Source organism: Acanthisitta chloris, unplaced genomic scaffold (genome assembly GCF_000695815.1).
Source record: "Acanthisitta chloris isolate BGI_N310 unplaced genomic scaffold, ASM69581v1 scaffold12800, whole genome shotgun sequence".
In the NCBI taxonomy this organism is placed as follows: Eukaryota; Metazoa; Chordata; class Aves; order Passeriformes; family Acanthisittidae; genus Acanthisitta; species Acanthisitta chloris.
Window position 1 is genome coordinate 100671 of NW_008651161.1, and position 13923 is coordinate 114593.

At 42.2% G+C, this 13923-nt stretch overlaps 1 protein-coding gene across 1 annotated transcript in view; it reads left to right on the plus strand.

Moving 5' to 3' along the window:
• NFIA (nuclear factor I/A) overlaps positions 1-12291 on the plus strand; it is a gene marked incomplete at both ends in the record, with an annotated part of 87473 nt that extends 75182 nt beyond the window's left edge. Inside the window, 3 exons of the mRNA XM_009072021.1 lie at positions 1079-1257; positions 3801-3966; positions 12200-12291. Of these exons, the coding sequence (XP_009070269.1) occupies positions 1079-1257; positions 3801-3966; positions 12200-12291 (437 nt within the window). The remainder of the gene's footprint in view (positions 1-1078; positions 1258-3800; positions 3967-12199) is intronic.
• Positions 12292-13923: the final 1632 nt, after the last annotated feature.

Sequence of the window (13923 nt, forward strand, 5' to 3'; positions counted from 1 at the left end):
GAAAGATTCCTAGGATACCATGCCGAGGGAGCAACAGGGACATAACAATGACTGGTGCAAAGTAAACTACGATTTATAGATGAGCTTGTGCACAACAAGATTAACTGGTCATTCTAAAGGAAGAGTGAATTCTCATTTGAGAGGGGAAAGGAGAGGTAAGAGCAATGTAAGTGGCAAGCAGTTACTACCTGATGGTGACAACTAGCAGTGGAAAGCACTGTTGGCTAACAAGCGTCTAACCCAATATATTTTGAAGGCCAAGGAACTGGGCAAAGGTGTCACGTAATGGAGGAGAGCAAAAGACTCTTCAGCTGCACTTGTAGTTCTGCTGAAGTCAGCTGAGGGTAAGATTGGTCATTGCCAATGGGCTTGTGTGCACCACACCTCTGCACCTTCACTGGAGCACATTTTCCAGCTGGCTTGTTGGCCCATAAATTCACCAAATTAAACTTCATCCCTGAATGCAAGCTGGGGGCTTGCTGAAGATTTGAGGCTAACAGGATTCAGGAGAAATGTAAATGTAATTTTCCAAACGATCTCATCACTTTGTTCATGTTCATTAGATGAAAACATGTTACTTAAAATAAATGTTCCTAAACTGAGGTGGGAAAAAAAAACCCACCACCAACAAGAAACGTTAGACCAGCTTTAAATTATCGACCATTTATTTATAGTACAATATAAAATGGATTCATATGTGCAAATCCAAGTTATATGAAATGTCAATTAAATCAACCCTAATCTCCCCAATACAATTTTATTGCCTGATTGATGAGGACTGCTCTTAAGGTGATGAATAGTTTTCACTCTCACATAGGGCTGCTGATTCCTTTATATGTGTCCACTAAAACAGAAAATCCTTCAAAATGTCTGGCTCTGTTTGCTTCAGGATCCAGATGAAGTGAGTGTAGGACACAATGTGGTCTAATATATTAATTGTGAAGCTCAGATGTATAAACAATACTGTACATTTTTTAAAAAAAGGAAAACAGACTTAAAACTGCAGTAGATATGTTTTATTTTCCTAAGGCAAAACTCTATATAACTCTATATAACGTCTTTGTTTTCTTTCCTATAGCAAGTCCACATGCAACACCATCGACTCTTCATTTTCCAACATCACCCATTATTCAACAGCCTGGGCCATACTTCTCACACCCAGCAATCCGCTATCATCCTCAGGAGACTCTGAAAGAGTTTGTCCAACTTGTCTGCCCCGACGCTGGTCAGCAGGCTGGACAGGTGGGGTTCCTAAATGTAAGGAAGCCGTTTTTCTTTCTTCAGAAGTGTTTGTCCTATGTAAAAATTAACCATGGGGTTATTTTAACAGCATGTTGCGTACAGGAGCACACCTTGAATAGTTGCTGGAAGGAAAAAATAAGTGCTGGTACTGCAAAAGTATTTTAAAAGCCAACAAGAAACCTCCCCAAAAAACCACTCGACCACTTTGTGGTGAAATTAGTGTAAAGTGTCAGAGGAGCTGGTGCTACAGTCACCTCCTGGGTCCCCCCACAAATGCCTTTGCTGCATGTGTTGTAACCCTTGTGGAACCAGGGTTAACAAAATATGAAGGCAGAATAATTTTTATTAATTATTTTTGCAGTTCAGGGGAGAGTGGGGGGAGGAGCAGGAAAAGGGAGGGTGAGAAACAGATGTTTCAGATCAGCTAAGTTCATTTAAAAAAACCCTACTGCCTTATAGCACTTTAGATCACGTTGACCAGTACTTGAACTCAAGATGTTAAAAGTACAGTTTATTATGGTTTGTTTTTTCTGTAAGCAGTTATCTTTTCCCCTTATCTCTATGAAAAATTAAGCAGAGTTCCAAAGCTTCAAATAACCATTTTCTTTTTTTAATCAAATAAAGTGAATCATCTTGGTGTTATTGAAAGAGCATTCCAGTCAAACACAGAATTTATAAATTTTATGTAAATCAAATCTAAAATAATGCTCTGAATTTTCATGAAATGTAATGCCTGTAACTTTTTCCAACCAATGAAGTAATAACTGGCAAAATGACTGTTTCTCTCCTGACATACATAAGACCGAAAGTGTTAATGAGAATTAGTTTAATTATTAGCCTCTAATTTATTGCACTTATTTAATAAGCTGTATTGTTCTCAGTGTTTTCCTTTCCCCAGCAGAAAAACTGACTCTACTTATTCCAGCCAGTCCTTGCTTTGAATAATGTCTGCAATATGTTAGCAGATACATTTATGTCTAGACAACAAATCAATACAGTGCTTTTCTTTTTCCTTGAGTATTCATTTGCTTAATTTATCCCAAACCATTCAGCATTATGAACTGTTAGCACACTCACAATGAACATACAGCAGGGGTCTTCTTGGCAGGAAAGGGACCTAATTGGGAGACAAGATAGTGTGTGAGGGATGTCACTAATATATTAGTTTATTAAAGGTGCTAGATGTTGGAAAAATAAATATCCCTGAAGGATTGCTCCTTGCTGCAAACAGTAGTAACTGAAGCCTTTGAAGTTGGTGGGAGTGCTGTTAAGTTAAATGTAGATGAATTTGAGTCTTATTTATGCCCTGAACCATTTCTGCTCTAGCACGAGTGTGATTTGCACCTCCACGACTTAAAGGCCTTTTGTCAGTGCCAAAACAGGTGAAATGAAAATAAGGACCCAAGTGTTTGCCAGGATGAGTATTTTGTCCCCAGTAATTCAGGGTAATGGAAACCCTAACAGGAATTAAAATATTATTTTCTTTAGCAGTACTTAGAATATGGATCTGTGTTTAAAGCTGAGCTTTTATCATCAATGGAAAAGCCAATGCTCAGTGCCAGAAGAACTGCAGTGAGATCAATTTGTAGAGTGCTGTCGAAAATGATCTCATCATTTTTGTCACTAAAATGGAACACCTGATTCACAGCCTGTCCTACTTTCTCTTTGTAATGGTATTTGGCATCTATCTGTATGGTTTTCAAGTGTCCAGGCTGTGTTACATTTAAAATGTAAACTTAATAAGCTGGGGGAAGGGTTGGCATATTTTCCTAAGCCTTCTTGTTTTTGTGATACTTGAAAACACTTTTACTTATGGACACGTTTTTTTCTGGTGATTAATTGAAAGACCACACTTGTATAGCTGAGCCCCTTCAGCCTGGGACTGACCACATCCCAGACTAAAGAGAGGGTGGATTTTTTTCCCAGTATGTAAAATGAAGCAGCTCTAAGTTCAGTCGTTTCTCCACATGATCCTAATGGTAACCAAACCTTGAGCTGCACTATTGCTAACTCAAAAGGGATGTGGGAGAGCAGTTATTTTAATACACACTCATTCATTTTCCTGTAATAAGATATCAGCATGACTTTTGAGACCACCTAAAATGCTTGTTTTTTCACTTAATGAGCAGTATCTTTTAGAAATTTACACTCAAGTCCTAGGCACCGCTATCCTAAGGGAGTAACAGAGGCACAAAACTGGGGGATTTTAGGGGTCAAAAATACTGCTTCACCTCTCACTGAGCATGGGTTACTGCTGCAGGAAATGTAGAGAGGAGTAGAATTTAATCCAGGGCTGTTCAGACCAGCTGCTAAAGGGACAAATGTTTAAAAGTGAGAATTTCACAAGGTTCACAGTTTGAGACAAAACTTCCTTAAAGTCTATGATAGTCTATTCAATGATTCTAAGCCCATGGAGAATTTAGGCAAGCACTTTCTTTGCCACCTCTCAAGTAATTGCAAATGTATTGCACATAGTTTGCAACTAGATTGTTATTACTGGAGGGTTCTAATAGCTGATTTTTAGTATAATTTTTGTCTGTTTGCTTGTTTTTTGGCAGCCCAATGGTAGCAGCCAAGGCAAGGTGCACAATCCATTCCTTCCTACCCCAATGTTGCCACCACCACCTCCACCACCAATGGCTAGGCCTGTGCCTCTGCCAGTGCCAGACACAAAACCTCCAACTACATCAACAGAAGGAGGGGCCACCTCTCCCACTTCTCCAAGTAAGTATAGACGCAGCGGGAACCAAGGGCTAATGGCTGTGCACAGTGTGCCACCATCACCATCCATCGGCTGGTTAGGCGTGAGGACTGGACTAGCTCTTGGGAAGCAGGAGAGCTCTCTGCTCCCTGTATGATGGATGAAATTCTGAGCAGTTTCTATGTTAATTAGGAAAGAGTTAGCTTAATGTTGCAGTTTTATTTCTGATTTTTTTGGCATTTCACATTAGCACACGTGAGAGTAATCAAGGCCAGCAGCTAAGCTGTGACACATACCTCGCAGCTCTTTGGGATTTTGTGTGCTGTCATGAGGAGGCAAGTTGACACCCCATCCCTGCAAGTGTTCAAGGCCAGATTGGATGAGTCTCTTAGCAAGCTGGTCTAGTGGAAGGTGTCCCTATCCATGGCAGTGGGATTGGAACTAGATGAGCTTTAAGGTCCCTTCCAACCTGAGCCATTCTATGGTTCTATGATAAGTTAGTATCTAAAGAGGATAGATCCTACATGGAAGTCAGACAGCCTCGTGGAAATCATCATTGCTAAGACATACTGGGTTAAACTAACAACTCTTTCCAGTTTACTTCTTTTATAGTTCTTTTGGGAATAAGTCTTACTAGATTAACCAAGACATCATTCCCTTATGCCTTGGTTTCCAAGCCCTGCATTTTGGGCAAGAAGCTATGGTATGTCTTAGGGCCAAGGAGAAAGCTTTAATCCTCTCTCCACCACCCACACGGCTCCCATATGCATTTTGTGTAGCCACAAGTCAAATATACGAATTCCTGGATACACACTTGGGGATAGCACTTTGGACTCACTCTTCTGGGAAACAAATGGAGTTCAGCTGTGTCTGATGCTTTAAAAAAAAGTCTGGATGTTCAGGGAGTTAATTGTGAAATGATTTAATGAAGCTATGCTCAAACTGACATTTAAAAACAAAAGGGAAGCTTTCAGTGCTTTAATGGCAACTGTAGGGGACTTGTTCCACAGTGAAGGGAGTCCAAATAACATCCACAAACAAAAATCAATCTAATCGAAAGAGCAAATCCCTTTGTGTGCTTTTCAAGCTTATTATTTAAATGCTATATGCAAAGAGGTACTCACTCTTCAGACCAAGAGTAGCCTCAGTTTTTAAAGCTTTATGTACTGTTCAGGAGATTTGCACAGGTTCCAAGGGGCATTTTTAAAATCTGGTAGTTCTGAGAGGTTCGCATTGCCTTCTGCTACACGACAGTGCACAACTGCAAACTCAGCAAGATGCTCTGGCTCACTTGGAAATTAAAATGGGTTTTAGTATGAGACAGTCTGGTAAGATTGTGAGCACGATCTTCTAGAATCAGAACTTCTCGAATTGATCAGCAGATTTGTGTTGAGCGAAGAGTTGATTCATTCTCTCCCCTCCGTTCCTCTTTCTGACCTTAGACCAACCCTTGTGCTATCAGGAGGTTTTGACACTTTCTGATGGGAGATACCATCTTTCAAGTCCTATCAATGAGATTCAGCAGTGGAGCCTAAAAGGTTAATGTTTAGTCATAGTTATCACTGAATACAGTCAGCATTGCCTTACTATTTCCTTGTCTTCAGAACCGGGAGAAACAAAACTAGGTCAGTGTGTACTTGTCATTACAGTTGTGACTCAGTTTACTGGCAGTGTCTGGTGTCTAAAACAAAAAAATTCCCAACATCATTTGAGCAGTAATCTTAATACTTAATTTTTATGATACTGTGATCATGTAAACAAGCTCAATGTGTGTCTGGCCTGATTCTCAGCTGGCAGGAAAATGGGCATTTCTCCGCTGAAGTGAGCAGAACACCCATCGGTGTCGACTGGGGCTGGTCACTGGGCTCAGTGTTCAGCAGACAGCTGCCACATTAATTGGGAATGGAGGTTTTCTCAAGAGCAGGCAGTTAATGGTATTTAAACAAAAGATTAGGAAAATAATTACTGTTTGTTAATTAGCTACGCTGATGTCTAAACATATAGTTCTGTACATATTCAGGCATGCATCTTCCTTTTGGTGAGGGGTTTGAATAGCAGAGACTTGAGTAGTAAAGAAGCATATAATTTAATTTAGGGACAAATTTTACAGAAAAGTAGATTATAGGAAATATTTTCTAAGGAAAAAAATATTGCATATAAACCAAAGCTAGTGGAAGTATTGGCCACATGAAGGGTAAAGCAAACTGAAGTTTCTATCCTCGCAGTGAGGGTTTGCCAGAAGGACCCACTGGACTCCATTCAGTGTGTCAATCAGAACCAACCTTCCATTTCCCTTGGTGTTTATTTTTTCCTTAACTAAATATTAGCCTTCAAATAGCAAGTGCAGATTCACCAGAGTTCCATAAAAGCTGCACAAAAAAGGTGTTTTCCATGGTTACGAGCTGCTGGAGCGCACCGGTTCTGGGAGTGTCGCCGGGCTATGGCTGACTGCCCTGCAGAGCTTGAGGATATTGGAAAGTCACTTATGCAACAAAGGCAGGAGTGATGTTAAATTTTGGCCAGACTCTCTCCTTAACTGTGTGGAGGAGAATGAAGTCCCCCCCCATCAAGGAAATGGAGTGAAAGGAGTTGGCATTTGCTCCATTCTCCTTCCCTTTTTTGGTCTAGCAGAAAGCCCTCAGCAGAAACAAAATGCAGTCACAGCCCAACCAAAAATTGGAATATGGCCCTCCTGAGGGGTGCAGGAGCCAGGAGCAGCTGTTCAATACAGCATGGCCTCCTGGGAACAAGAACTAAAAATCACAACAAGGTGGTTAATGATTCTCAGAGCAATAGTGAAACTCTCCAGCTGTGACATTAACCAAAACATGAACATTAGTGCTGTCCAAGGAAGGAAGAGCCCCTGGAGATGCACACTGGGGATTTGATGCTACTGGGTGGCCAGGCATGCTCTGGGAGTTGAAAATCTCAGCTGTGAGTCCTATCCCTTTGGAAAGACAGCATTTTCCTCAGTGAGATGACACAATGGAGATGGGATTCATGAGGTTAGGGAGGGTTCGTTTTTCCTCCACAAAAAGCTTTTTCAGTAGAACACATCCTTGGTATCAGAAACAGTCCCATAATTTATCTCATCTCAGATCTTGTTTTTCTTTAGTTGATAACCCGTAACAAGCACACCACAGTATTTTCTTGAACTTGACAGTTTTGGGGTTTAATATCTCACTGCTCAAAGCAAACACCACCTCCACTCCCTGCCAGTTGGCCTTTATCGCTCTCATAACTGAATCAGAGCATTAGAATTTGTGGCCGTTGTTCCAGTGCAGAGTCTAAGATACTGCCATCCTGTACCATGAATTGAAAAAATTTTTTAAACTAGATGTCATTTTCTAAGGTTCACAAGTCTACATGGGGGAAAACTTAGCTTATTTTCCCTTGTTGGGCAAATTCATCATCGGTTAATGTCCCTTTGCACGAAGGAGTTTTTGTGTTAAACAGCATTTGTCTCAGGATGAGAAGAATGATCTTGTGGCTGTAGTACTGGTTTCATAAGGCCAAGTGCTGAGTACTGCCCTTAGGTCACAAGAACCCCCTGCAGTGCTTCAGGCTTGGGGCAGAGTGGCTGGAAATCTACTGGGAAAAGGACCTTGGGGTGTTGGTCAGCAGAGGCTGAACCTGAGCCACAGTGTGCCCAGGTGGGCAAGAAGGCCACTGGCATCCTGGCTTGTGTCAGCAATAGTGTGGCTAGAAGGACTAGAGAGGTGATTGTCCCTCTGTACACGGCACTAGTGAGGCACCTCAAATCCTGGGGTCTGTTCTGGGCCCCTCACAACAAGAAAGCCATTGAGAGGCTGGAAAATGTCCAGAGAAGGGCAACAGAGATGGGGAAAGATCTGGATCACAAGTCTGATGAGGAGCAGCTGAGGGAGTTAGTGGGGGTTGGGCTTAGCCTAGAGAAGAGGAGGCTCAGGTGGACCTTCTTGCTGTCTATAACTCCCTGACAGGAGGTGCAGCCAGGTGGGGGTTGGTCTCTTCTCCCACATAACAAGTAGATAGGACCAGAGAAAATGGCCAAAGGTTGCACAGGAGAGGTTTAGGTTGGCTATTAGGGAAGATTTCTTCACAGAAAGAGTGGTCAGATACTGGAACAGGGCAGTGGCAGAGTCCCCAACCCTGGAGGGATTTCAAAGCTTTGTAAATGTGGCACTTGGGGACATGGTTTAGTGGTGGCCTTGGCAGTGCTGGGTTAGTGGTTGGACTTGATGATCTTAAAGGTCTTTTCCAACCTAAACGATTCCATGATTCTATAAGCAGATTGGCTTTCTCTCCCTTCCTCTGCTATGCATTGACTGAGCTCCCTCTGGGCAAGCCATTATAGTTTTCTGTTCACTCCTTTCCCCATCCAGAAAAAGGAGGGTGATGGTTGTATCATTGAGTTTGCTAGAATTTGCAGTTCCCTCTCGATACTCAGCTGCAGAATGCACTGCAGTAGGAATTGCTGTAGTGCACTGTGTTCCTCCAGTTAATCCTCTTGCTACAGATCCACAACAGCTAAAGTAACTCCTGGTCCCTTGAGAAATAGGACAATTCTCCTTATCAAACACATGTACCTGTCATTTTGGTCTGTAAAGAGAGACCTCTTAGTACATTCTGTCATCACTCACCCAAATCATCTTTACCAACAAAAAGTTTATCCTTTTAATCCAGAACCATGATAAATTACACACTCCTATACTTAATAGTAATTATTTCAGAAAAGTATATTTTAAATTAACATTCTCCTACTGCAGGCAACTTTAAAATACATGACATTCCCAAAACTGTTTGTTTGTCTTGTCTTTCATACGATTTCTTGCCATTTTGGCTAAATATCAAAGCTGTCTGTGTGAGCAAATGTTCTTTCTCTGCCAGCTCCTGTTTTGCTTGTTCCTGAAGTGAAGCATCATAGCAAATTTGTGGCATCACATTCACTTCCTTGGCTATGGGCTATGATGTTGCAGACAATCCGTAGTGAATTCCAGTAGCAGAAAGACCAGGCTGGGCAGGAAGATGTTTCTATTCATTCCCAATGAGACAGCTATCAGATGGTGTAAACTCATGTAGGTCTGTGCCATTCCCATGGAGCATAGCTGATAAAGATCAGGAAAAGATCTGCCTAAGAGACCTCTGGCTCCTATTCCTTTTCATGCTTTGGCTTTTCCCAAGCTGGAGTTTCCCCACCATAGGCTTAGCCTGTGTATACTATAATATAATTTAATATGAGACAGCTTTAACCAGTGAGAACAGTTTGCCCCATCCTAACTCAGAGCAGAGTCTCAGGATCAGACTTCCAGGAATCCCACCTCCATGTCACACAAGGGCATTTCTATGAAGACAGTAAGATAGAGTAGAAGCCATGCTGTTGATGGCCTAAGCAACACTTAGTACTGCTCCCTTAACTGAACGAGGAGTCACTGCTGCTGTTTGTTCCATGTCAACTTAATATCCAAGCCAAAATGTCCTGTTCGAATCTGCAAACATCTCAGGACATTTTACAGTGAAGTTGGACTAGCAGTTTGGGAGAGGCCAGTGTAAATCCTCTGCATATATGGAGTTTTGGTGCTCTTCCTTCTTGGCTCTAGCAATGCATTTATATGACCTTAAGGAAATACCAAGCTGACATCCGAGTATTTTCAGAAAGCAAGTTAAACATCGTTTGGAGCGGAAGAAAGGTATACATAGCAACTCACCCAGTGAGCTTAGGGGGGACTTTTGTGCATATTATACAGTTTTCAAATGCTTTCAGATTTTTGTTTGAACAGAGAAGCCATTTAACACAGCATTTCACTGGTTTCCCTTTGATTTGCTACCAAATATCACAGCAAAAGTATCTGCCAACAGGGAACTGTAAACAAGATCTTGAGTTCCTTCCCTTCTGAGTGGAACTTACCTGCTCCAAGGGATTAAATGGCCTCTCCACTCAATCTGCTTCCTTAAAAGTAGACCAGAAGAACCAAACAACAGATGTTTGATTTTTGAGTTTGAAGTTAATTTTCCCCACTGCAAAAGGAATTTTTAGTCTGCACAACATAGGCCTCATTAGTTAGTTAAAAAAAATACCTCAGCATAAAACAGTACTGAAGAATGTTAATACATGGCACTAGCAACAGAGATCCTCTTTGCAAATGTGTGGTTTCTTTGAATTATTAAGCAAATTAACATGGTAAAAAGGGAAGGAGAACATCTCACCAGATCTGCACAGTTAATTTCTTCCTTAATTTGCAGACAGGAGTAACACCCAGAGTACCTGCTCATAATCTAACGCTCAAGCTGCACCATGCTTTGCAGAACCATCTCAGAAAGAAGGACCAGTGCACTTAAAAGTCCTTTAAAACTTTGTGAAGGAGAGGTGTTTCTTGCATAATTTTTGCAAGTGTTAGCTCCTTGCAGAGAAAAGCTCACCTCACCAGAAACAAGTAGGAAGAATTCATTCTTAAAAGCCAGGAGTGCCTTATCTTCCCTTGTATCAGTAGGAAATGAAGATGGGCAGTTCCTGGGATGATTTCAGGGAATGCTGTCTGAGAAAGGAAAGCTGTCTGATGTAGTTGTAAGAGCTTGGAGGCATCATGAGACATTTGTCAGACTTGGGTAGAGAGGAAAAGGAAGGATGTGGTTCTCCATTTCCCCAGGCTTGGGAACTCCTCACCCAAGGGCATTGTGGGATGCAGAATGCTCACATGGGTCCAAGGGCAGAGAGGACATTCATCAGTGAGAAACCCCTTGAAGGCTATTAAACACCGGGAGTCCCTGAGCTGAAAGAATCAGAGGTGGGAAAGAATAGGAGAAGGTAAATTCATGACCTGTTTTGGCACTTTTCTTATGGCCTCTGTAAGAGAGAGAACAGAGGGTAAGGTGGAGTATTGATCTGATTCAGCACAGTCTTAAACCAAAGGCTCCTTCAGTGTAGTCCCTTTTCACCAAAAATTTGCCTTCAGGAAGGCAACATGGTTTCCTCTACACAGCCAACTCAGTGTCTTCTCCAACTCTTAACTCACTTTATTTTTCTGCAAAGTTGAGGCCTGAAAATTATATTTAGCCTGACTGGAATTTGGCAAGTAACTTCCCTTTTAACATTGTTTTTTTGTCTCTTCGTTGAATAGTTAGATTGTCTAGGGATTTTATGCAGCAGAATGAATTCCTATAAATATATTTAAAATAGACAGGATCCCTGTTTGTATTAAGGCATCTATTTAGGTTATTTGAATTTAGATCTAAACATGCAGAGAACTGAAGAAAGGAGAAGATTGCATGGAGGGCTCAAATGAGAGGAAGACTAAAAATGCATTGAAAGCTTTTGGAAGTATGTGGCATTGTGGACAGTTGCAGTGGAGAATATAATGCAACAATAAAATCATTAAAGTACTTCAAGTTTGGAAGTAATCTGGGTTCTTGGCTTGCATTGCATTTAATAGCTTTACATTTATGGGAGCCACTCCAGTTTTTAAAGGCAGCTTCAGCCTTCAGACTGATTGCACTTACCACCCCAGTGAAACTGCAGCCCATTAATTTTTTACCGAAAGGATCTTCCTAGTTTGTCAAACACATCAAGTGAACATTTTAGAGAGTGCAGACCACAGCAGTATGAAAACCGAAACTTTATATGGAAAGAGAATGCTGGATTAGCATGAAATAAGGGTCTGGTTCTGTTAATTTGCTTTAGTAAATTCATTGCTATACAAAACTCTGTTAAAAATAAAGATACCAGACTAGTAGAAGTCTAGTGGAAGGTGTCCCTGCCCATGGCAGGGGGGTTGGAACAAGATGATCTCTAGAGTCCTGTCCAACCCAAACCAGTCTGTGATACGCAAAAGATGCTCAGAGAGACCCGTCAGGTAACAGTGCACTGTAGTCCCCCACCAGACACAACGGGAGACTGCTCCAGCAACTTCCATGTGAAATAATACTCCATTTGAGTGCGAACAGTCAGGACCTGCAGAAGGCTCCTGTGACAGCCCATCATGGAAAGGCCTGTAGTGGTTCTCCTTCAGGCTGGTGAGCCAGCCAGGTGGCCCAGCACACCTTCCCTGAGCCCGTGCTGTGGCCATCCCCCCTCCCAGCAGCCCAGTCCCCTATGTGTTTATATCCCCATCATTAAGCCCAAACCTTTCCAGTGTCGAAAAACAAACTCTCGCTCTCTAAAACGTTTGCACATTTCTATGTTAAACATCTGCTTAGGTGGCTCTGAGACAGTGTGTTTTGGTGTTGTTCGTGTGCAATCTAGTGCCGCTTCCTCAACGCATGTGTCCCTTCCCTTCACAGCCTACTCGACACCCAGCACCTCCCCCGCAAACCGATTCGTCAGTGTTGGACCACGGGATCCAAGCTTTGTAAATATCCCTCAACAGACTCAGGTGGGCCGCTTTCGACTTCTCTGTATGCCTGCAGCCTCTTCTTCTTCTCCAGTGTCCTCTAACGTGTCCCCGCGGAGCCAGCTGCATTGCCGCTGTCACCTCACCCACATGGTCTCAGTAACTACAGCGAAATGTCACTTGCAGTTTGTTTGTCTGTTGTGTTTTTTTGGGCTTATGTAGTAATAACGCTGCTTTCGTAACTGGAAAGATCTCGCTTGCTTTCTAAGATATTGGCTTGCAGTGTGCAGTTGTTTTCCGCTAGGACTGGGGTTTTCAAAGACTTTGGCTCCAACCTGTTCCCCAGGCACTGCATTTAATTGCACTTAGACTAGATGTTCTTCTCTGTGAGGGTGCTGAGGCACTGGCACAGGTTACCCAGAGAAGTTGTGGCTGCCTCATCCCTGCAAGTGTTGAAGACCAGGTTGGACAGGGCTTGGAGCCACCTGGGCTAGTGGAAGGTGTCCTTTCCCATGGCAGGGGCTAGAACAAGGTGAGCTTTAAAGTCCCTTCCAACACAAACCATTCTATGGTTCTATGATAAGCTGGTATCTCGAGGATACCTATGGATATCTACATGGAAGTCAGACAGCCTCATGGAAATAATCACTGCTTAGACATCCTGGGCTAAACTAACAACTCTTTCCAGTTTACTTTGGGATCTTGTGTGCTATCATGAGGAGGCAAGTTGACATCCTATCCCTGAAAATGTTCAAGACCGGGTTGGATGGGGCTTGGAGCAACCTGGGCTAGTGAAAGGTGTCCCTGCCCACAGCAGGTGGGTTAGAACAAGATGATCTCTAGTATCCTGTTCAACCCAAACCAGTCTGTGATACGCAAAAGGAGCTCAGAGAGACCCATTAGGTAACAGTGCACTGTAGTCCCCCACCAGACACAACGGGAGACTGCTCCAGTGACTTCCACATAAAATAATGCTCCAATTCCTGGTTGGCCATTTGCATGGTGGGCTTTGAGCAAGCAGAAGATTCTGTAATTGCAAGCACATCTGTTTCCTTACACAAAGAGAAAAAAGTCCAGTTGAGGCAGGCCTATAAAGCTGGGTTAGCTGAATTCATAGACCTGCTATTGTCAAATCAGAAGCTCAAGTAAACATTTGTGTTTCTTTAGGAGAAGGACGAGGTTTAAATGTGCTTTTTCCAAGCTGTATCAAATTCCCAGGGTCGATTAAGAAAATAGTTGTTGGCAGTTTTGTTAGCAGCTAATTTGAGCCAGATGTTGAAAAAATTAAGTCTGTGCTTAATATCACGTTATCATGGGGGGGAAGGTATAAAAAAGTGAGCAGAGCTAGTGCTTCAGGACAACTGTAGTTTGTAGTTTGAAGTGATTGCTTGACTATGTTACAATTCTTTTAAAGGTTGACGGCATGAGAAACTTGCCATTTTGTTTTGAGCTGGTTGTGATGTCTTAAAAGTAGCAATTCAAATAACTAGCAAACTGGGGTTTACTACCCCTAGCTCTTGTAAGTTTTTTCAAATCGTTTATAGGCATCTGAATAATTCGTGTACACATTAATAGTTGTCACATGCCACAGCAGATGCATGAAGACAGACTCCTTGTTGCAATGGCTTCAGCACCTTTGCTGTCACTGAAGCACAAGTCACTCGTTCCCAAAAA